Source organism: Sciurus vulgaris (assembly GCF_902686455.1).
Source record: "Sciurus vulgaris genome assembly, chromosome: 5".
NCBI lineage: Eukaryota > Metazoa > Chordata > Mammalia > Rodentia > Sciuridae > Sciurus > Sciurus vulgaris.
The window spans coordinates 114,616,558-114,638,375 of record NC_136465.1 but is presented as its reverse complement, the minus strand read 5'-3'; the positions used below and the strand labels follow the sequence as shown (position 1 = coordinate 114,638,375).

The window sequence follows — 21,818 nt, the reverse complement described above, 5'->3', positions numbered from 1 at the left end:
CTGCTTAGGGGGACAGCCTTAGTTCCTGACAGGGGATAATTGCTCCCACTTGGGGGTTAACCTTATCATGAAGTGTTCTGTTTGTGAGGCTCTGTTATTCCTGGTTTCCAAGGTGACTGCAGATTTAGGGCAATGATTAGAGATTTCCAGGCTCTGTGGTTGGGTGCAAATCTTGAATGTTAGCAATTCTTATCTTAGTGTCCTCAGTCTTGAAGGCAGATGAGATAGGATAGGTAAATTTAGAGCTAATAACCTTGTATTACACTCCTCAATTGATTGACATGCTCATGTGCAGATTTAGCAAGAATCTGACCCACCGTTTAAGGTAATAAAGGAGGCAGATACAAGATGGAGGCAGAGAGGTAGAGCTTTAACCTGCTTTAAGTTCCTATGGGGCCATTGCAAATCTAAGTGAAGAGATTTGCTCTTGCTCTTGGCAAAGGCAGCCACTCTGTAAGTCCCTACATCAGTTGCCCAACCGCCACCCAGGCATCTTTACCATTCCTGCCTCACATGTCCTGACTGCGACTGGACATGTCAACTCATACCAAAAACTGGCCTCTCAACTTGTACCACCCACCTTGCTCAGGATCTGTAATAAGTCTTTGAACTTGTTTCCTGTTGAGATGGTGAACTGAATTTGTACATTTCATTAGAAGAACCACACCGCAGAGTTCTTGACACCAGGGACACCAGGCACAACACAATATCAGGTTCCCAGCAGCACAACAATGGTCAGGCAGCATCAACTGAAACTGGACCCAGGTCAGACAAGAGTAAAAGTGGTCGCAGCGTGCTAAGTGATGGAGCAGAAACAGGTGGGCTGTGCAGTGGACCCACCTCCGCTCCTCGCCCTCCAGTAGGAGCCAGTAGGTGGCAATCTCGATGTCCAGGCCCAGCTTGGAGTTCATCACCTCCTGGTACTCCTTGAGCAGGCAGGCCATGTCCTGCTTGGCCTTCTGCAGGGCGCCCTCCAGCTCAGCCAGCTTGCAGCGGGCGTCGCTCAGGGCCACCTCGCCCTGCTGCTCAGACTGAGTCACGGCCGTCTCCAGCTTGGTGTTCTGGGGGCCCAGAGAGGACAGGGAGGTCAGGGCCCCTGAGTGAGTCTGCCCATTGCCTGGATATGTCCAGTGTTATCTGTTTGGGTAGTAATATCCCCAAAAAAGGGCCTCTTGCCTTCATCAGTTGGGTTACCCTGAGTGACCAAAACCAGGGACTCTTCCTTGAGCAAGTGGGCTAGAGACTAGATGTTGAAGGTTTTCGTTTTGGTTTTTTGGTTTTTGTTTTTTATTTTTTGACAGAAAACATTCTTATAATCATATATGCTATTTTTTCCACATTTTTATTGGTGCATTATAATTGTTCATAATGATGAGATTTGTTGTTATCTATTGATACATGCACACAATGTAACTATAATCTGGCCAATATCACTCCCCAGCACATCCCCCTCCCTGCCTCCTCTCTTGTCCCCACCCCATCCTTTTCCTCTATTCTACTGATCTCTCTTCGAGTTCCACAAGCCCTCCACCGACTTTCTTTTTTTTTTATTTATTTTTATTGTAAACAAATGGGATACATGTTGTTTCAGTTTGTACATGGAGTAACAGCATACCATTTGTGTAATCATAAATTTACATAGAGTAATGATGTTTGATTCATTCCGTTATTTTCCTTCCCCCCCACCCCTCCCACTTCTCTTTTCCCTCTATACAATCCCTCCTTCCTCCATTCTTCTCCCGCTCCCACCTCCCATTAAGTGTCATCATCCGCTTATCAGTGAGATCATTCCTCTTTTGGATTTTTGAGATTGGCTTATCTCACTTAACATGATATTCTCCAATTTCATCCATTTGCCTGCAAATGCCATAATTTTATTATTCTTTATAGCTGAGTAATAGTCCATTGTGTGTGTGTGTGTGTGTGTGTGTGTATATATATATATATACCACAATTTCTTTATCCATTCATCAGTTGAAGGGCATCTAGGTTGGTAGCATACTCTGGCTATTGTGAATTGAGCAGCTATGAACATTGATGTGGCTGTATCTCTGTAGTGTGCTGATTTTAAGTCCTTTGGGTATAGGCCGAGGAGTGGGATAGCTGGGTCAAATGGTAGGTCCATTCCAAGTTTTCCAAGGAATCTCCACACTGCTTTCCAGAGTGGCTGCACTAATTTGCAGTACCACCAGGAATGTATGAGTGTACCTTTTTCCCCACATCCTCTCCAACACCTATTGTTGCTTGTATTCTTGATAATCGCCATTCTAATTGGGGTGAGATGGAATCTTAGTGTAGTTTTGATTTGCATTCTCTTATTACTAAAGATGGTGAACATTTTTTCATATATCTGTTGATTGCTTGTACATCTTCTTCTGTGAAGTGTCTGTTCATTTCCTTAGCCCATTTGTTGATTGGGTTATTTGTATTCTTGGTGTAGTTTTTTGAGTTCTTTATATATTCTGGAAATTAGTGCTCTATCTGAAGTATGAGTGGCAAAGATATTCTCCCACTCTGTAGGCTCTCTCTTCGCATTGCTGATCATTTCCTTTGCTGAGAGAAAGCTATTTAGTTTGAATCTATCCCAGTTATTGATTCTTGCTTTTATTTCTTGTGCTATGGGAGTCCTGTTAAGGAAGTCTGATCCTAAGTCAACAAGGTGAAGATTTGGACCTACTTTTTCTTCTATAAGATGCAGGGTCTCTGGTCTGATTTCAAGGTCCTTGATCCATTGTGAGTTGAGTTTTGTGCAGGGTGAGAGATAGGGGTTTAGTTTCATTCTGTTGCATATGGATTTCCAGTTTTCCCAGCACCATTTGTTGAAGAGGCTATCTTTTCTCCATTGCATATTTTTGGCACCTTTGTCTAGTATTAGAAAATTGTATTTATTTGGGTTTGTATCCATGTCCTCTATTCTGTACCATTGATCTACCTGTCTATTTTGGTGCCAATACCATGCTGTTTTTGTTACTATTGCTTTGTAGTATAGTTGAAGTTCTGGTATTGCGATACCCCTTGTTTTATTCTTCCTGCTAAGAATTGCTTTAGCTATTCTGGGTTTCTTATTCTTCCAGATGAATTTCATGATTGCTTGCTCTATTTCTGTGAGGTACATCATTGGGATTTTAATTGGAATTGCATTGAATCTGTATAGCACTTTAGGTAGTATGGCCATTTTGACAATATTAATTCTGCCTATCCAAGAACATGGGAGATCTTTCCATCTTCTAAGGTCTTCCTTAATTTCTTTCTTCAGTGTTTTGTAGTTTTCATTGTAGAGATCTTTTACCTCTTTGGTTAGAGTGATACCCAAGTATTTTATTTTCTTTGAGGCTATTGCAAATGGAGTTGTTTTCCTCATTTCCCTTTCAGCTGTTTCATCGCTTGCGTATAAAAATGCTTTAGGTTTATGCGTGTTGATTTTATAGCCTGCTATTTTGTTGAATTCATTGATGAGGTCTAGAAGTTTTCTGGAGGAGGTTTTTGGATCCTCTAAATATAGAATCATGTCATCCGCAAATAGTGACAGCTTAAGTTCCTCTTTTCCTATTCGTATCCCTTTAATTTCTTTAGTCTGCCTAATTGCTCTGGCTAGAGTTTCGAGGACAATGTTGAATAGAAGTGGTGAAAGAGGACATCCCTGTCTTGTTCCCGTTTTTAAAGGGAATGGTTTCAGTTTTTCTCCATTGAGAATGATGTTGGCCATGAGCTTAGCATAAATAGCTTTTACAATGTTCAGGTATGTTCCTACTATCCCTATTTTTTCTAGTGTTTTCAGCATGAAGGGGTGTTGTATATTGTCAAATGCTTTTTCTGTGTCAATTGAAATAACCATATGATTCTTATCCTTAAGTCTATTGATATGATGGATTACGTTTATTGATTTACGAATGTTGAACCATCCTTGCATTCCAGGAATGAACCCCACTTGATCGTGGTACACAATTTTCTTAATATGTTTTTGGATACGTTTTGCCAATATTTTGTTAAGGATCTTTGCATCTATATTCATCAAGGATATTGGTCTAAAATTTTCTTTCCTTGATGTGTCTTTTCCTGGTTTGGGTATGAGGGTGATATTAGCTTCATAGAATGAGTTTGGTAGGGTACCCTCCTTTTCTATTTCCTGGAATACTTTGAGAAGTATTGGAATGAGTTCTTCTTTGAAGGTCTTGTAGAACTTGACTGAGAATCTGTCTGGTCCTGGGCTTTTCTTGGATGGTAGATTTTTAATGGCTTCTTCTATTTCATTGCTTGATATTGATCTGTTTAAATCGTGTATGTCCTCCTGGTTCAGTTTGGAAGGAGCATATGTCTCTAGAAATTTGTCAATGTCTTCAGTACTTTCTATTTTGTTGGAATACAGATTTTCAAAGTAGCTTCTCATTATGTTCTATATCTCAGTGGTGTCTGTTGTGATATTTCCTTTTGCATCATGTATTTTAGTAATTTGAGTCTTCTCTTTCCTTCTCTTTGTTAGTGTGGCCAAGGGTTTATCTATTTTGTTTACTTTCTCAAAGAACCAACTTTTTGTTATGTCAATTTTTTGAATAGTTTCTTTTGTTTCAATTTCATTGATTTCAGCTCTGATTTTAATTATTTCCTGTCTTCTACTACTTTTGCTGTTATTCTGTTCTTCTTTTTCTAGGGCTTTGAGCTGTAATGTTAGGTCATTTAATTGTTGACTTTTCATTCTTTTCTGGAATGCGTTCCATGCAATGAATTTTCCTCTTAGTACCGCTTTCATAGTGTCCCAGAGATTTTGATATGTTGTATCATCGTTCTCATTGACTTCTAAGAATTTTTTAATCTCCTCCCTGATGTTTTTTGTTATCCATGTTTCATTCAATAGCATATTATTTAATCTCCAAGTGTTGGAGTAATTTCCCTTTTTTATTTTGTCATTGATTTCTACTCTCCGTCCATTATGATCTGATAGAACACAAGGCAGTATCTCTATTTTTTTGCATTTCCTAAGGGCTGCTTTGTGGCATAACATATGGTCTATTTTCGAGAAGGTTCCATGTGCTGCTGAGAAGAAAGTGTATCCGCTCATTGATGGATGGAATATTCTATATATGTCTATTAAGTCTAGGTTATTGATTGTGTTATTGAGTTCTATGGTTTCTTTGGTTGGATTTTGTTTGGAAGATCTATCTAGTGGTGACAGTGGTGCGTTAAAGTCGCCCAGAATTTTTGTGTTGTGATTCTTGAAATTGAGAAGGATTTGTTTGATGTACAGGGATGCACCATTGTTTGGGGCATAAATATTTACTATCGTTATGTCTTCCTGATTTTATGGTTCCCTTAAGCAGTATGAAATGTCCTTCTTTATCCCTTCTGACTAACTTTGGCTTGAAGTCCACTTTATCTGATATAAGGATGGAAACCCCCACTTTTTTACTGAGTCCATGTGCGTGGTAGGTTTTTTCCCATCCTTTCATCTTTAGTCTGTGGATGTCTTTTTCTATGAGATGAGTCTCTTGCAGGCAGCATATTGTTGGGTCTTTCTTTTTAATCCATTCTGCCAGTCTATGTCTTTTGATTGAGGAGTTTAGGCCATTAACATTCAGGGTTATTATTGAGAAATAATTTGTATTCCCAGTCATTTGGCTTATTTTTGGTTTTTAAGTTGGCTTGGTTTCTCCTTTGAGTGGTTTTTCTCTAAGGTAGTTCCTCCCTTTGCTGACCTCCATTGTTGCTTTTCATTTCCTCCTCATGGAATATTTTGTTGAGAACATTCTGTAGTGCAGGCTTTCTATTTGTAAATTCTTTTAACTTTTGTTTATCATGGAAGGATTTCATTTCATCTTCAAATCTGAAGGTTAGTTTCACTGGTTATAGGATTCTTGGTTGGCAACCATGTTCTTTCAGAGCTTGAAATATGTTGGTCCAGGCCCTTCTAGCTTTTAGAGTCTGGGTTGAGAAGTCTGCTGCTATCCATATTGGTCTCCCCCTATATGTAATCTGATGCTTTTCTCTCGCAGCCTTCAAAATCCTAACTTTATTTTGAATGTTAGGCATTTTCATTATAATGTGCCTTGGTGTGGATCTGTTGTGATTCTGTGCATTTGGTGTTCTGTAAGCCTCTTGTATTTGATTTTCCATTTCATTTTTCAGGTTTGGGGAATTTTCTGATATTATTTCATTGAATAGATTGTTCATTCCTTTGGTTTGTATCTCTGTGCCTTCCTCAATCCCAATAATTCTTAAATTTGGTCTTTTCATGATGTCCCATAGTTCTTGGAGATTCTGTTCATGATTTCTTACCATCTTCTCTGTTTGGGTGACTTTATTTTCAAGATTAAATATTTTGTCTTCATTGTCTGAGGTTCTATCTTCCAAGTGGTCTAGTCTATTGGTGATGCTTTCCATTGAGTTTTTTATTTGGTTTATTGTCTCCTTCATTTCAAGGATTTCTGTTTGGTTTTTTTTTTTTTTTTGAGACTCTCTATCTCTTTGTTGAAATGATCTTTTGCTTCCTGCAGGTGCTCTTTCAGCTTATGGGTATTATCATTCATTGCCTGCATTTGCTCTCTTATCTCATCCTTTGCTTCGCGAATCATCTTAATCATGTATAATCTGAAGTCCTTTTCTGACATTTCTTCTAACATACTGTCTGGATTCTATTACTATAGAATCTAGATTTGTTTGGATCATTTTCTTCCCTTGTTTTTTCATGTTGTTCATGTATCTTCCCCTCTAGCGCTGCAGATCTGTGGTATTGCAGATTTCCCCCTATAGGCTTATAGTGGTCCTATAGGTTTCTAAAACCCTTTCTTTAAGGGGAGATCAATATTAGCAGTGCCCAAATCAGACACTATGCAATCCTAGACCAAATAGCCCCTATGGGGACAATAACAAAATTGTCATAATAAACAAAATGTGTTCAAATGTTATCTTCGGTAAAACAAACAGGTTTACAATAATGTCTGCAGTTTCTCATGGAGGACAAAGAGGATGCAGAGGGATGAAGAATATGGCTGTTAATGGGATAATAAAAGAATATACAGAAATTCTAGAAAATAGAAAGGGTGAGAGTGTAATCAAAAGAAATCAGATGTTAGCATGTAAATAAGGGAGAAAGTGACTCTGAGGGAACAGGTAAACAGAAGGAAAAGAAAGCAAGAAACGTAAAGAAACAAAAACTTAATTTTTTTTTTTAAAAAGGAGAAAAAAGAAAATCTACTGTATAACAGTGATATACTAACGAAACCTCCCAGTGTTCAGTAGCCTGATGTATGAGAGGTACCTGACAATGAGCTTCAAGCCTCCAGCAGGCATCTCAGGATGGGATTTGCCCCACCCGAAGACCGGAGCTACAGCTTCCAGGATTATCCAAGATGGCTGCTCTGGCTTCCAAATGTGTTGGCAAATGGGGAGCTGCAGCTCAGGGGTGGACGTGGTCAGCTGGAGGTCCTAGAGACAGGATGCAGTTGGTCGGGCAGTGGTCCTGGAGGTTGGGTGTGTGTGGTGTGGTTGTGGGATCCAGGAGGCCGGTGCAATCAGTCGGTCTGGGTTCCCGGCGATAGGGCACAGTCAGTTGGTCTGGGGGTCCTGGCGGCAGGGAGCAGTCAGTTGATGTGAGGGCCCCAGAGGCAGGGAGTGATCAGTCAGGCTGAGGGATCCTGGAGATGGGACTCAGTCAATCCCACCAGGGGTCCTACAGGGCCTGGCTGTTGTCTCAAAATGGCGGCAGCCACGTGTAATCAAACCTGCAGGTACTATAACAGTGGACTTCCAGGCAGCAGCAGGCAGCTGGTTCTCCACTGGTGGTCTGAGGTCAGTCTGCTGGCAGCTGTCAGTCGATCAGGAGGTGAACCTCAAGCGTTGGGTAATGGATAGGGTTAAGGCAGGCGATGGACAGGCGAGAGGCAGGCAAATGGCAGATGATAGACGCCTGACAGTGAGCAATCTGCTCTCAAAAAAGGCATCGATATGCTGACAGATTGCAGGTGATCACAGCAGACAAATGGGGTAAAGAGCAGGGGATCGATAAGCAGCAAAAACTGCCTCACCGAGAAACAGATATCCTCTGCTTGAATCCAGCGTTGGGGAGCGACAAGGAACGCAGCCTCCCTCTAGACCACCATCTTGGATCTCCACCCCACCGACTTTCTCTTTTTCCTCTCCAGCCTCCACATATGAGACAAAACATACAACTCTTGACCTTTTGAGTTTGGCTTATTTTGCTTAACATAACCTTAATTTCCATTCATTTTCTTGGAAATGACATAATTTCATTTTTCTTTATGGCTCAATAAAATTCCATAGTGAATATCTATCAGGTTTTCTTTATTCATTCATCCATTGATGGACAACTAGGCTAGTTCCACAGTTTGACATTGTGAATTGTGCTGCTACAAACACAGGTATGCAGGGATCACTGTAGTATGAGGACTTTAATTCTTCAGAATAAATATCAAGGAGTGGTGTAGCTGGGTCACATGGTGGTTGCATGCCTAGTCTTTTGAGGGACCTCCATACTGATTTCCAGAGTAGTTGTACTAATTGACAATCCCATCAACAGTGCAACAGCATCCCATTTTCTCCGCATCCTCTCCAGCATTTATTATTTTTTGTATTCGTGATGACTGCCTGAATGGTGAGTTTAGACAGGGCACACCCTGTCTGTGTGGCACTGGGTAGGCCCCAACCTCCCTGCTGTTGGGCACTGTGACCCATGCCTGGCACTTGGCATGCTCCACCTCAGCCTTCAGCCTCTGGATCATTCAGTTCAGCTTTGTTCTGCCTGGTGCAATGAAGATTTCCCAGTGCCAGATCACCATGGCCTTCATCTCCTTGCACTGGGGAGGCAGATATGTTCGTGAAGTTCAGTATGGGGCTGCCCACCAACTCTGTGTATGCCCAGGCCCCCTATGCACATCCTTGCAAGAGAAGAACTTTACAACCAAAAAGGCCCCATCCACCCAGAAATGATAGCAGGCCCACCCCCAGCATGTCCACAGCTGCACACGCTTATGTGCCTGCCCTGTCCATGTCCCCCACAGAACCATCTGATCTTCTCCTATACATTCCCCAGGAAGGAAACACCTCACTTGTTGCAGGAGGGGTCAGGAGGCAGTTTCTTCAGACAAAAGAAGCCTTGCTAATAGCTACCTCCTGTCCCTCCCAGTGCTATGTCTAGGAGGGAGGTGTCCTGAGCCCTCACCTTGCTGCAGAACCAGGACTCGGCCTCAGCCCAACTGCGGTTGGCGATGTGATCTCAGCCACAATGCAGTCCACATTCAGGTTGCGGCTGTTGTCCATCTTGACAGTGATGAGGTGTCAGAGACGTGGGTATGGAGAACGTGGACACCCATCTTTGTCAATGAAGGCAGCAAATCTGCTGTGGGGGCACTTGATCTGCCCCTTCTTGTGCTTCATGCACTGCACGTTGAGGTCCATCTCCCAGCTGAGGGGTGCGAGCAGGTTCTCGGTGGTGACAGTGGTGAAGCAGGGTGGGTCTGCACACACAGCAGAGCAGTGCAGAAGGCCCATGCTGCAGCCACTTAAACCCCAGGACGATGGCAATATAGCAGTGACTGGGCAGGGGTCCACAGACCAAGACGCAACTGACGGTGTGACCCAAACCGTGTCTCTGAGTGGTCACCCAGGAGCAGGACTTACCGGTTCCGCTACCAGAGCTCAGGCAAGCCCATCCACACATGATGACTCCAGGCTGGAGCAGGTGGAGTTAAAGAAAAAGACAGGATTCTGAATTCTCCTCCCCACCTTCCCCTTTTGTAAATCCAGGCACCGATGTCTGTCTGCTTGCCTGGGGGAGCAGCCATTTCGCCACCTTTATGGGCTTGGGGAACTTCACATTCATTCTTCCTCCCTCCTGGAGCATCATCAAAATGGAGCTTTGGAAATCCTACCCTTGGACTAGTCCTAATTTTGGCGATACTTCCTCTTCAGTTGACAGTCTGAGGGTGCCCAAGCAGTCAAGGTCTGCAGAGGCCTGAACTCTGCACTTTGGGGGGCCATTAAGGAGGGGGAGGGGATTGGGTTGGGACTTTTCCTTCAGGTGGTTGGCTAGACCCATAACTTCACAGTCTTTCCATTTGGGCCAAAAGATGAGCCGTGATCAAGGACAAGACAGGCCATCCTCACTCTAGGGGGTACACCAGGGCAGCTTTGAGAGAAAGAGCCTTCCAGGGGCTAAGTCCCCTGCTAAGTCCTCAGCACAACCTGGGACACTAGCCCTGGCATGGCTAGAGGGAGATGTGTCTACCCCTTCTGAGACATGGAAAAGACAGCCACAGAACCTAAAGAGTTCTTCATTTAGCTCTCCTTGCTACAGAACTCAAGATTATGGTGGGTATGGTAAGCACCTGGATTGAGGGTTTCAAATATCCCTAAAACCTCCCCAAACTGCCACCCACCTCTATCCCTTTCAATGTGCCTTCAAGATTTATCAACCCCACAGCACACAGTCTCCTGCCTCAATTTGACAGAAAACACAAGGCCACACTCTCCAGATGGTCTCTGTTATCTGGGGACCCTTCAATAGAACTTGTCCCCTAGCTCTGAGACTGACCCCCCAGAGTCTGAAATGAGCAGTGGGATTGGGAGTCCCCAATCAGAACAGCATCAGTGTGCAGGATGCCACAGTCCCAAGACCTGGGAGAGCAGGCCAGGCCATGGAGGGCTCTGGATTGTTACCCAGGCAATAGGCAATGGACAGGAAAATAGTAACAATTATTATAGTAGCAGCCACAATTTATTGACAGCAGACTATATACCAGGCACTGTACTAATGCTTTACATACTCACTTTATCCTCAGACTATCCCTGGGCAAGTTTTATTATCTCAATTCTAGGGAAACTAGGAGGTTCAGAGAGGTTATATGTATGTTTTTACCCAGATTGCAAATGGCAGAGCCAAGATGTGTCTGATTCCAGGACACTTGATCATGGAGAAGGAAGAAATGTCTTTCTGAAATGGGAAAACTGATATTTAAGATATTCCATAATGAAGTTACCAGAAATAAACAAACATATTCAAGCACACATACACACACACACACACACACACACACACACACACACAACTTTCACATAGAAGCACCCTCCATATTCCAGCCCCATGTCCTGTTCACACACATACTTCCATGAAGAGGGATCCTTCCAGGTCGAGCATCTCTGATGCTCAGCCTGATGTTCTAAGCCCACCCTGCTCATCCACCATATCTGCCCATTCATCAGTCAAAGAGGACTGCCTGCCATTCCCCAAACATGCTCTGGCCTCTCTTGCTTGATATCTTTGCTTATACCATTCCCTCAGACTTAGTCCTCCTCGTCCTCTCTAATCTCAGCACTTCTAATGCCTCCCATTCTTCAAGCCCAACCAAAGTGTTGTCTCCTCCAAGGGCCCAGGCCTGACCTCAGCCCCAAGCACCCACACTAGAGGCTCTTCTGCAGGAAGTCCCCACAGCATGGCACTGTCCGTTAAAGCCAGACCCCTGCAGTTTGTATGAAGTCCTCCAAGCACACCTACCCTGCCTGGGATGCAGACTCCTCCCTCACACTCTGAGCCTGGTTCCCTCAGAGATGCTCTCTGCCCTGAATTGGTTCCTGGGATCCACTGGGGGATAAAGAAGAGACATGGTGACCAAGACAGGACATCAGCTTTCCATTCATAGAATGGTATACTGGGCATGAAAGGGGCAGGAGACTGACTTCTAGAAGATCTGACCAAGAATGGAAAAGTCCTGTTGCCCTCACCTGTGACCACCATCCCTCTCTATAGGTAACTGTTCTTTGTTATCTTTCCCTGATTGTGAAATTTCTCATGGTCAAGCCCATTTCTCTCCCGCTGTGTTCCAAGAATAATAAAGAGGCCACCAGGGAGCATGTTTCCCTGAAGCTGGCTCAGGGACCGGTGCTAGCACTTGGGGGATCTACACGTCCAGTGTTCACTTTCACCCTCTTCAGGGTATGTTCTTAGTAGGCACAAGTCAGCCTGCAGCTTCCAGTCTCTCTGAATTTCAAATGCATTTGATTTGCTGTGTGGACAAAGACAAGCCACAGGAATGTGGAAAAGACAGAAAAGGGGCCGAAGGGACACTCCTCGGCAAAGAGATGCCAGGCTGGCTGTGATGACCTCTGGAATTCCAAGATTTAATTACTGTATGCACAATAACTCGTCTTTAAAGCAAAGGAAGTGCAGGGTGACTTGCAGGCTTCTCTTTAATGCCAGCTGATGAGCGCACACTCTGATTTCCTCTGGCAGTCGTCAGACCCATAATTAACCTCTTTATGACAGGTTATGGCCTTCTGGAGTTGGTGACCATGACCAAGCATCAGTTGAGGGGAAGGCTCTGGATCAGTCCCATCCCTCCCCAGCAGTCCATGCTCCTGCCTCCAAGAACTGAGCCCTGCAAGCCCCAACCCTGGGAGAGGCCAGCATGGATGAGGGTTGAAGAGTCTCTGATTCTGACTCCACTCCTCTATGGAAACTTAAATGTAAGACCTTCAAAATGTCACCTTCCTAACAGATAAATGAGCACAATAATACCAACTTCAGAAGGATGCCTGGGGAGTTAGATGAATAATGTTTCAAAAAGCCCTCCCCAAAGTACAAGGTGCACTGTGAAACAGTGATGCGCGTTAAACTCCCTTCTCCTCCCCAAGTGGAAGGGGGAAGAGTATAGGGATCATTTGCTCAGGGTGAGGGGGACACTAACTAGAAGAGGAGATATAAAGTAAGTCCTGAGGAGAAAAGAGAAAGTTTTTGCCCAAAGGGACACAGGTGGAATTGACAAATTAGTAATAGTAGAATAGACAAAACAAATAAATAAACATTCATTTATTGAGTTCTTAGCACTAAGGAAAGCCCTAAATGCGTTCTGGTCCATTACCTCATTAGATCCTCCCAACGACTCTTAGATGGGTACTCTCATTATCCCTAACTAGCCTGTGAGAAAATTGAGACTCAGAAAGGTTATTCACCTGTGCGAGGTCATGACGTGATTTTGCCCATGACTTTAGAGGGCCACCCCCTTCAACGCCCTGAGCCTGGCCCCCCACACCGTGCACACGTGCATGGATAACTAAAGCCAAGGCTTCCCAGCCCTCAGGGCTGGGACCCAGGAGGGGGCCAGGTGTGCCCAGCCGCCCCGCCCGGGGATGGAGCCAATAATCCAGCGCTTCCCGGGCTGAGCCCCAGCAGAGGGACGTAAGGGATCCGCCCGAGGAGCCCACAGTGCACGGCCCTCGGAGCTGACCAGGCGCTTCCCGGCCCCATAAAGCGCTGGCAGGAAGCGAAGGCCGTTTCATGTGGGCTGCCGGGCGGCCCGGCCCGCTTTGATTCCCGGCTCGGCGAGGCGCGAGGGCCGAGCCCTCCAAGCTCGTAAACGCCTGGGCGGCGAGCTCCCTCCCCGGGCCCGCGGGCCTCCATATAAGGTGCAGCGCGGGCGTCGGGGTCCAGCCTGCCCCTGCCCCTGCCACTGCACCATGTCCTGTCTCTCCGGCTTCGGCGGCCCCTGCGGGGTCCGCGCCTTCAGCTGCGCCTCGGCCTGCGGGCCCCGGCCCGGCCGCTGCTGCATCACCGCCGCCCCCTACCGCGGCATCTCCTGCTACCGCGGCCTCACCGGGGGCTTCGGCAGCCGCAGCGTCTGCGGCGCATTCCGCTCCGGATCCTGCGGGCGCAGCTTCGGCTACCGCTCCGGCGGCGTGTGCGGACCCACCCCACCCTGCATCACCACCGTGTCGGTCAACGAGAGCCTGCTGGCCCCCCTCAACCTGGAGATCGACCCCAATGCTCAGTGCGTGAAGCACGAGGAGAAGGAGCAGATCAAGTGCCTCAACAGCAGGTTCGCTGCCTTCATTGACAAGGTGGGTGTCCTGGATCACACCCTTCCTGAACCTAGTTGTTCTGGAAGGAGATGAGAAGCCCCAGGCTAGTCTTTAAAGAAATGCGAAATGTGGACCACTATTTTATGATAATTTTCGGGGGTACAGACCCACGATATTAAGTAATATTGAAACATCTGATGAGAAAATTCATGTCCTGCTTCATTCCTTAAAAGTAGGTGGAGAAAAATCTCATTGAGCTACAATGTGTGTAACATCTAATACTTGCTTCCCTCCTGCTTTTAATAAAGACAGCAAGCCCTGGGTTCAGAGCTGTCTGGGACAAAAGTTTCAGCTAGAATTCGTTTTGTGAATGCCCTATGTGCCTGCCTAGTGATACATGATAACATGAAGTTACCACTTTGACTCCGTCACTGTAAATGTTTACAGATTTCACTGGGCGAATATACTTAGGGCTGTCACTTGAGAGAAATAGCACCCAGGGATAGCAAAATCCTGAAGTCAGCCTGTGAAGGGTGAATATATGAGAATTGTAATCCTTTGAGAGTACACAGAAAAGTGGCAGGGAAAGGGCGAAGACCCTCCCAAGGGCCCACAGGAAGAGAAGCCAGACCAGGAAGGAGTCCAGGTTCCGCAGACCCCTGGGACTAGAAGGTCCAAAGCTTGGGTCCCCAGCTGCCGCATTCCCCTCTAGCAGGGGCTGACGTGCCTCCACAGACACTACACCCTGGAGAGGCAGCAAGAGGTGGAGTGTGGAAAGGGTCCAGCCTGAGCTCCACCCCCCGGCCTTCTCCCCACGAGAACTGCGTGTGAGCCAGACATGACTTTGAAAGGGAAGATGGGGCTAAGACAGCCATGAGATCCATCAGTCAAGACCACTGAAAATCATCCATAAAGGACCAATTCCCCATCTGGAAGTTCCAGCCTGGGAATTCCCAGCTGTGCTCATGAAATTGGATGGAAAGGGCCCCAAGGCTAAATGGCAGGAGCAGTCTCCACTCCACCTGAAATGTATGAGGAGTGGAAACCTGGAGGCCGAGGGGCCTAGTCTTGTTCCCTGACAGTCTTCCCAGTCAGCACAGTGTATTGCTGCCATTGGGTCTCTCCAGTTTGAGTGACTTCCAGTAAAGGGTGGCATGCCTCACCCTCCCTCTTCTAAATCTTTCCCCGTCCACATTGCCACCTACGACCATACCCCACATCCCCCAGGCCTCTTCCAACCTTGGGCATCCTGCTTGGAAAGAGCCTAACTTCTCTGCCCTCCGCAGCTAGGAAGTCCTTCCCACCCCGACCATTCAGCAACTGCCTAGAGCGCCGGCTGAACCCTGAGGACATCTGTAAAGAAGCCATGGGTCTGCGCTAAGGGGGCTCAAGGTGGAAGGCTTCCTCCCACTCGATCCCACCCACACTCTGTGTTCCTTTCCTCCAGGAAGCCTTCCCTGATTCTCACTATTCTCCCCAGCTACCTGTCCCTTCCCCCAGCCCAACAGTAACCTGGCACTGTCCTTATGCCTCCCATTTGCTCAGTTCCCGCCCCAGGCCCACCCAGACAGACCCTCACTCAGGTCTGAGCAAGCAATTGTAAAACAAGGATTCCGCAGGTCCATCCTCAGGTCAGGAGAGCCCAGGGGGACGATGACATCCACCTTGGCCTCTACACATTATGCTGCCAGTTCGGCCTTGACTCTGCCAATTCTCTAAGGAGAGTAGGGCATGCTGGCCCCTCCCACAGACTTTTCTCCCACTTCCACCCTAGGTGCGCTTCCTGGAGCAGCAGAACAAGCTGCTGGAGACCAAGTGGCAGTTCTACCAGAACCGCAAGTGCTGCGAGAGCAACCTGGAGCCCCTGTTCGAGGGCTACATTGAGACCCTGAGGCGGGAGGCCGAGTGCGTGGAGGCCGACAGCGGGAGGCTGGCCTCTGAGCTCAACCACGTGCAGGAGGTGCTGGAGGGCTACAAGAAGAAGTGAGTACAGTGGAGAGGCAGGTTTGGAGAAATAAAACATGAATAAGTCAAAACAAGATAAATTTGGGTTAGACTACAAGAGGAACTTCCCAACAGGAAGAAGACAGTGACAATAAGCTTCTGGAGGGGAGGGATTTCTTTTCCCTGGAGTTGGGAGTTTAAAGATTGTAGAGAGACTCTGAGCTGCTCCAGCTACCTCATCATGATCTATTTATTTCATTAATGCATCAAACATTCACTGGGCATCTATTCAGCATTCAAGGTACTGTGTTAAGCCCTGAGCTGGGGAGAGCTCAGAGAGTAAGGAGTAGTACCAGAACCAGGGCAAGATCCCTGCCCCGCAGTGAGTCACAGTCCAGAAACAGAAAAGAAGCACCCACCCCAACCCACATCAGCCATGAGAATCCCCGAAACGGGAAGCACCTTGGTGACTTGGGCTGGTCTGAATGCCCAGGGCATAGGGGCAGATGTGGTCCCTTCTAGCTCAACACTGTTTGGATTCTCTGACCACCTCCAAAAGTCCAGTTCCTGGGATGTGTTTGCCTAGGCCTTTATTCTCTCCTCATCTGAGCTCTGTGTCCTGGGTCCTCAGGTATGAAGAGGAAGTGGCACTGAGGGCCACTGCCGAGAACGAATTCGTGGCTCTGAAGAAGGTGAGTGACCCCAACGTATCCATCCCTACGCCAGAGCCAAGGGGAGGGGTGCAGGAACTCTGTGCATTCGAGAGGCTACACGGCTCCCCCAGAATCTTGCGGCCCAACTTCGCCCCCCGTTCCTGTCCCCAGAGTCCCCACGGCTCCCGTTTAGCCCCTGACAACTGAGTACGATGCCAGCCTCAAGCAGTGCAACATGCTGGCCCATCTGGCCCCTGGCTTCCCACCTCCTGGGCCAGGCATAGGTCGGGTCCTCAATCAATATGCATGAAGGAAAGGGCTCCGAATGCCAGGGAACGCTCACCCCCTCAGGCCAGTGACAGCTGGGGACTGCTGGGATGGCCGGGCCAGGGGTTGTCCCCCACCTCTTCAGCCTGGCTCTGCACAAGCCCCACCCCTTGCCTCTCCTCCATCCACCTCAGTGTGACAACAGGAGGCACAGAGGTGGAGGGTCTTGCTCTGAGGCGCCCTGGCTTGGAAGGGGCAGGCTGGATGGCTGAGCACACTTGTGACCACAGATCTAGATTTTTCTTATGAGACCCAGAGTAGAGAGAGGTGGGGCGTCGTTAGAATGAGCCGTTTCACACTAGCTGGAAGTATTGGTGATGGTGCCAGGTGTGACTTCTAGAGGACTCTCCCTGTGGTCCCAGAGGAAGTGCCTGGAGCCCGGGAACCGCTCTTCTCCCCAGGCTGCTCCCGAGCCCACCAGCTTCATAAAGGGCTTTGCCAAGTCATGACGCCAGACACTGGGATGACATCTAAACGGGCACCCCAGGGGGTCTGCTCAGCCTCATGGCGGGACAGGGAGAGTTCTGGCCATCTCCCCAGTGAGACCCCTGGCTCATCTTTCCTCTTCAGGACGTGGACTGTGCCTACCTGCGCAAGTCAGACCTGGAGGCCAACGCAGAGGCGCTGACCCAGGAGATCGACTTCCTGAGGCGACTGTATGAGGAGGTGAGGGGCTTAGCAGGGGGCAGCAAGAAGGACATTAGACCCAGGAAAGACTTGCCACCGTTTTGGCTTCTAAGCCCCAAGGCAGCAGGTGGGGAGTGCAGAGCAGCTGAGAGACCCAGGCAGGTTGACTATCAAAGGTGAAGAAGGAGAGTGTGACCTCTGGTGTCCCGTGCCCAGACAAGTGGGTTCCTGGTTCCTGTGTTGACAGTCATCACGAGTGGTCAACTTGGGTCCTAAACCCTGCTGAGATCAAGCAGTTGGCCTCAGACATGGCCTCCCTGTACCTCCTCCTCTCAACTCCAGGGCTCTGGGCCTGAGGGGTGTTGAGGGTTCCAGGGTTCAGGGAAAAACCATGACTTGGACCTTGGGCTTCACACAGTGAAGGAAGCAGGAGTAGGGTCAGGGAAAGACTGGGAGAGGGTGCCATGCCAAGGGTAGGGCGCCGGACAAAGTTCTCCCCCTCCCCTCCTCCTGCAGGAGATCCGCGTTCTCCACTCCCACATCTCAGACACCTCAGTTGTAGTCAAGATGGACAACAGCCGCGACCTGAACATGGACTGTGTGGTGGCCGAGATCAAGGCTCAGTATGATGACATTGCCAGTCGTAGTAGGGCTGAGGCCGAGTCCTGGTACCGCAGCAAGGTGAGAGGCCCTGGACACCTGCCTCCTGCACATGGCGGTGGGAGGGATGTGAGGTATATTTTAGGAAGCACTTCTTTTATTCTAAGGATGATAAGAGAAGGTCTGCCAGCTCTCAGGTTGGGCTGGCAAGGTTGCCATCTCTGGTTGCACAGGTTGAGCACTATACAACCTGCACAGGCATCAGTGGCATCTTTAGTGGGTGGGATGTCCCATGCTGAGATTCATGAGCATCTCTGGCTCCCCCAGTGCGAGGAGATGAAGGCCACAGTGATCCGGCATGGGGAGACCCTGCGCCGCACTAAGGAGGAGATGAATGAACTGAACCGTATCATCCAGAGGCTGACAGCTGAGGTGGAGAACGCCAAGTGTCAGGTACAGAAGCCCAGCTCCCCTTCAGTGTGGGAAGAGAGTGGGGTCAGTCTGCAGCAGAGGGATTTAAGTCAGACACCTTACCACTACGTGAGGACAGAAGCAAACATCAGACATCAGGACAGTCTTCATGAAAAATGCTCTACATTCTCGCTGAATGGAAAAGGAGGGGTAGTACGGAGGGAATGGGTGACAAGGGCTTCACTAGTCCAGGGGCAGATGGGTCAGAGGAAATGGCACTGGTCACAGTTACAGAAAATTGGGGCTCCCAAACCAGGCCTATCACCGTGTGACGTGGTAGAGCCATTTGTCCTCTCTGGTTCGTGTTCTAGATCAGTAATCACACCCTCAGATGTCAACAGACTCTAGTGAATGGGTGAGCAGGCTGTACCCAAGGCCCCTGTACTGTGGCAGGGCAGGGACTGTGGCAAACTGGCAAACACAAAGGGTAAAACTAACCAGATCCACTGAGACAGGTTACACAGAATTGCAGGTCTAGTGTGGTCAGATCCCCTGATTTTTTCAAAAGAAACCAGGGATCTGGATTGCTCTGTTAAATTTCCAAAATTGAAGCCACTGTGCCTATATTCCTTGGGAGCACTAATTTGCAATCCCTAAAAAAAATTAATAGGATCTTTTGAGAGTCAATGGATGTCAGGCCTCTGATCTTGAACCCAGAATAGGGGGCCTGAATAACTCTCTCCCCTGCCCCCAGAACACCAAGCTGGAGACAGCCGTGACCCAGTCTGAGCAGCAGGGCGAGGCGGCCCTGAGCGACGCCCGCTGCAAGCTGGCTGAGCTGGAGGGCGCCCTGCAGAAAGCCAAGCAGGACATGGCCTGCCTGCTCAAGGAGTACCAGGAGGTGATGAACTCCAAGCTGGGCCTGGACATCGAGATCGCCACCTACCGGCGCCTGCTGGAGGGCGAGGAGCAGAGGTGGGCCCACCCCTATGGAGAGGGCGTCTCTTCAATCTCCCAAGTAGGGCTGCTGTGCTTCAAGTCAGGAGCGTGTTTGCATATCATTTGCATCTAATTTGCATCAACAGTACTTAAAGGAGGGAATTGGAAGGTTAAAAGATTTCAGCAGCTTTGTCCTCCCTAATTTTTGTCTCTTTGCTTTCCCCACAAGGTTGTGTGAGGGCATCGGTGCTGTAAATGTCTGTAAGTAAGCCACACTGTGGGTTTGGAAATAAGGAGGTGGGGTTTCGGGTGGGCAAACTTTTTCTTAAAGGGTCAGATTGTAAACATTTTAGCCTTTGAGGCAGTGTGGTCTTTGGTAACATGAAAGCAACCACAGTCATAGCTAATGCTAAATCCGTATGGCTGGATTCCAGTAAAACTGTATTTACAAAACAATTAAGTCAGCAGATAGCCATAGTTTAAAGAGACTAAAATGAAGGAGGAGTAGGGTAGTGTGATTATGGTAATTTAAGTAGCTGTTTCTGCTTGTGGGGAGGTCCCGGGCTTGAGATTAGACGACAGAGGGTGCCCAGGAGTGATGGCGTGGGAGAAAGCACTAGAAACCTCCCAGAGGAACCCTGAGCTGGGCAAGGGTTTCTGGCCAGTAGGAAGGGGGTCCCCCCACCCCCAGCCAGGACCTCGCTTTGGGCTAAGCCCTGGTCTCCTACCACAGGTGTCAGCAGCTCCCGGGGCGGAGTCGTGTGCGGGGACCTCTGCGTGACTGGCTCCCGGCCGGTGACGGGCAGCGCCTGCAACGCCCAGTGCAGTGGGAACCTGGCGGTGAGCACCGGGATGTGCGCGCCCTGCGGCCAGAGCTGCGGCAGCAGCCGCTCCGTGCGCTTCGCTTAACGCCCTGGCTGCGTGAAGACCCCGCTCGGCGAGCCCACAGTCCCTGCGCCCCGCCGCGGTCCTGGAGCTCCGAAGGCTGCGGACTTGAGGAGGAAGAAGGGCTGCGGGCACAGCGGCCTGGCCAGCCCACACTGCCGCGCGCGACGGTCTGCAGCCCCCTCCGCACTTGTCCCTTGGTGTCTTCCGGGGAGAGCCGGGCTCCTGGCCTGCAGGTCTGGCAGCGCTGGCCCACCCCCAGCTGTCTAAATGACCGGTTTCCTCGTCGCCCTGGGCAGAGGTCCGATCCCAGTTCGGGCTGCTCTAGGCGCTTGGACGCCCGTGGCTTCTCACAGATTGGCCCCAGGAACCTTCCTGAGCTATGCCTCCTCTTCCTTCCAAGCCTAGCTATGGTGACAGGCTGCATTTCCGTTTGGGAGGGACCAAGCTCCTACCACCGCCTCGGCTCCCTCTCTTCCCTCATGCTTGGTCTCCACATTTGCAATAAAGCTCACAGTCATGTATAATGTGCTCTGATCACCTCCCCTCAGCGTGGCCCACTAGGCTTCCTGCCCAGGTCTCACTCCCCAGGAGGCAGAGGAGCTGTTCTCCCACATGGAGGCAGGGACAGCTGTCTCTGGGTACCCTCCACCTAGCCTGCACACACTGGGTCAGCAGACCTCAAAGCAGGACCATTAGGAGCCTTAGCCAGAAGGGCAGGAGCCTGGTCTCCTATCACCTTAAGCGGGGAACTTGTCACCTATAGCTGCTGGGACACCATTAGTCCACTTCCCCCATGCCCACTCCCTAACCCCAGTTCAACATAGGAAAATACCCTGTCCATGGGATCAAATACACAGATGTCCCCACAGCAGCCAGCACATCCCAGATGCTCCTCTTACTCTCCACCACACATGCATATACCACCACTCCCTGGAGGTCCCAGAGACCTCCTACTGCCCTCCCAGTATCCTTCAGATGTGCTACTGCCCATCAGGAACAGATGTCCCCACACACAGGTCCTGATACAAAACCCTCAACACTCCAGACACACAGCCCATCATCCCTCTGCCCAAGGACCCAGGCACAGAGGCCTGCCAGGGACATAGACTCAGACACAACCCTACCCAATACATACACAGACCTCATCTGTGACGTGACCATCACCCCCAAGCACCCCAGATGCAGAGAGCACCCAGACACAACATCCAGGGCCCCAGGACCTGGCTGACCCAGCAGTAGGAAGGCTGGCGGCAGCTGGCATGAAAGTTGGCTGGGCTACCCGAAACCCAGGCCTGGGGCAGTTGAATGTTTATGTCCTCCTCACTACAAGAGGAATGTGCTCTGGCAGCAGAGGGTGTGGGGGAGGGATGCAAACAGTCCTGCCATCTCTGGACCGGGGAGGACTCCAGTGCCCACTTGCTGACAGCCTGAAGTTCCCCATGGTCTTCCTGAGCTTCCTGAGCTGGAAGACTGGGAGGAAGCCATGGCATCGTCCTCAGTAAGAGTCCAGTCCCTCAGAGCAGCACCCCCATGCCACCGTGGGCATCCAGGCCCTGCCTGTCCTAGTCCCCTGTCCCCACTCCCCACCCCTTCCATGCCCATTCTAATGAAGTCAGGATGCCGGGC

At 48.9% G+C, this 21,818-nt stretch overlaps 1 protein-coding gene across 1 annotated transcript; it reads left to right on the top strand.

Moving 5' to 3' along the window:
• Positions 1–13,303: 13,303 nt before the first annotated feature.
• On the top strand, positions 13,304–21,811 carry LOC306661749 (keratin, type II cuticular Hb1-like). Its single transcript, XM_079140909.1, has 9 exons — positions 13,304–13,842; positions 15,578–15,786; positions 16,379–16,439; positions 17,298–17,393; positions 17,871–18,035; positions 18,282–18,407; positions 19,120–19,340; positions 19,534–19,565; positions 20,038–21,811. Exons 1-9 carry the CDS (start codon positions 13,462–13,464, stop codon positions 20,211–20,213), a joined length of 1,467 nt encoding a protein of 488 aa, XP_078997035.1. The 5' UTR covers positions 13,304–13,461; the 3' UTR covers positions 20,214–21,811.
• The last annotated feature ends 7 nt before the right edge of the window (positions 21,812–21,818 follow it).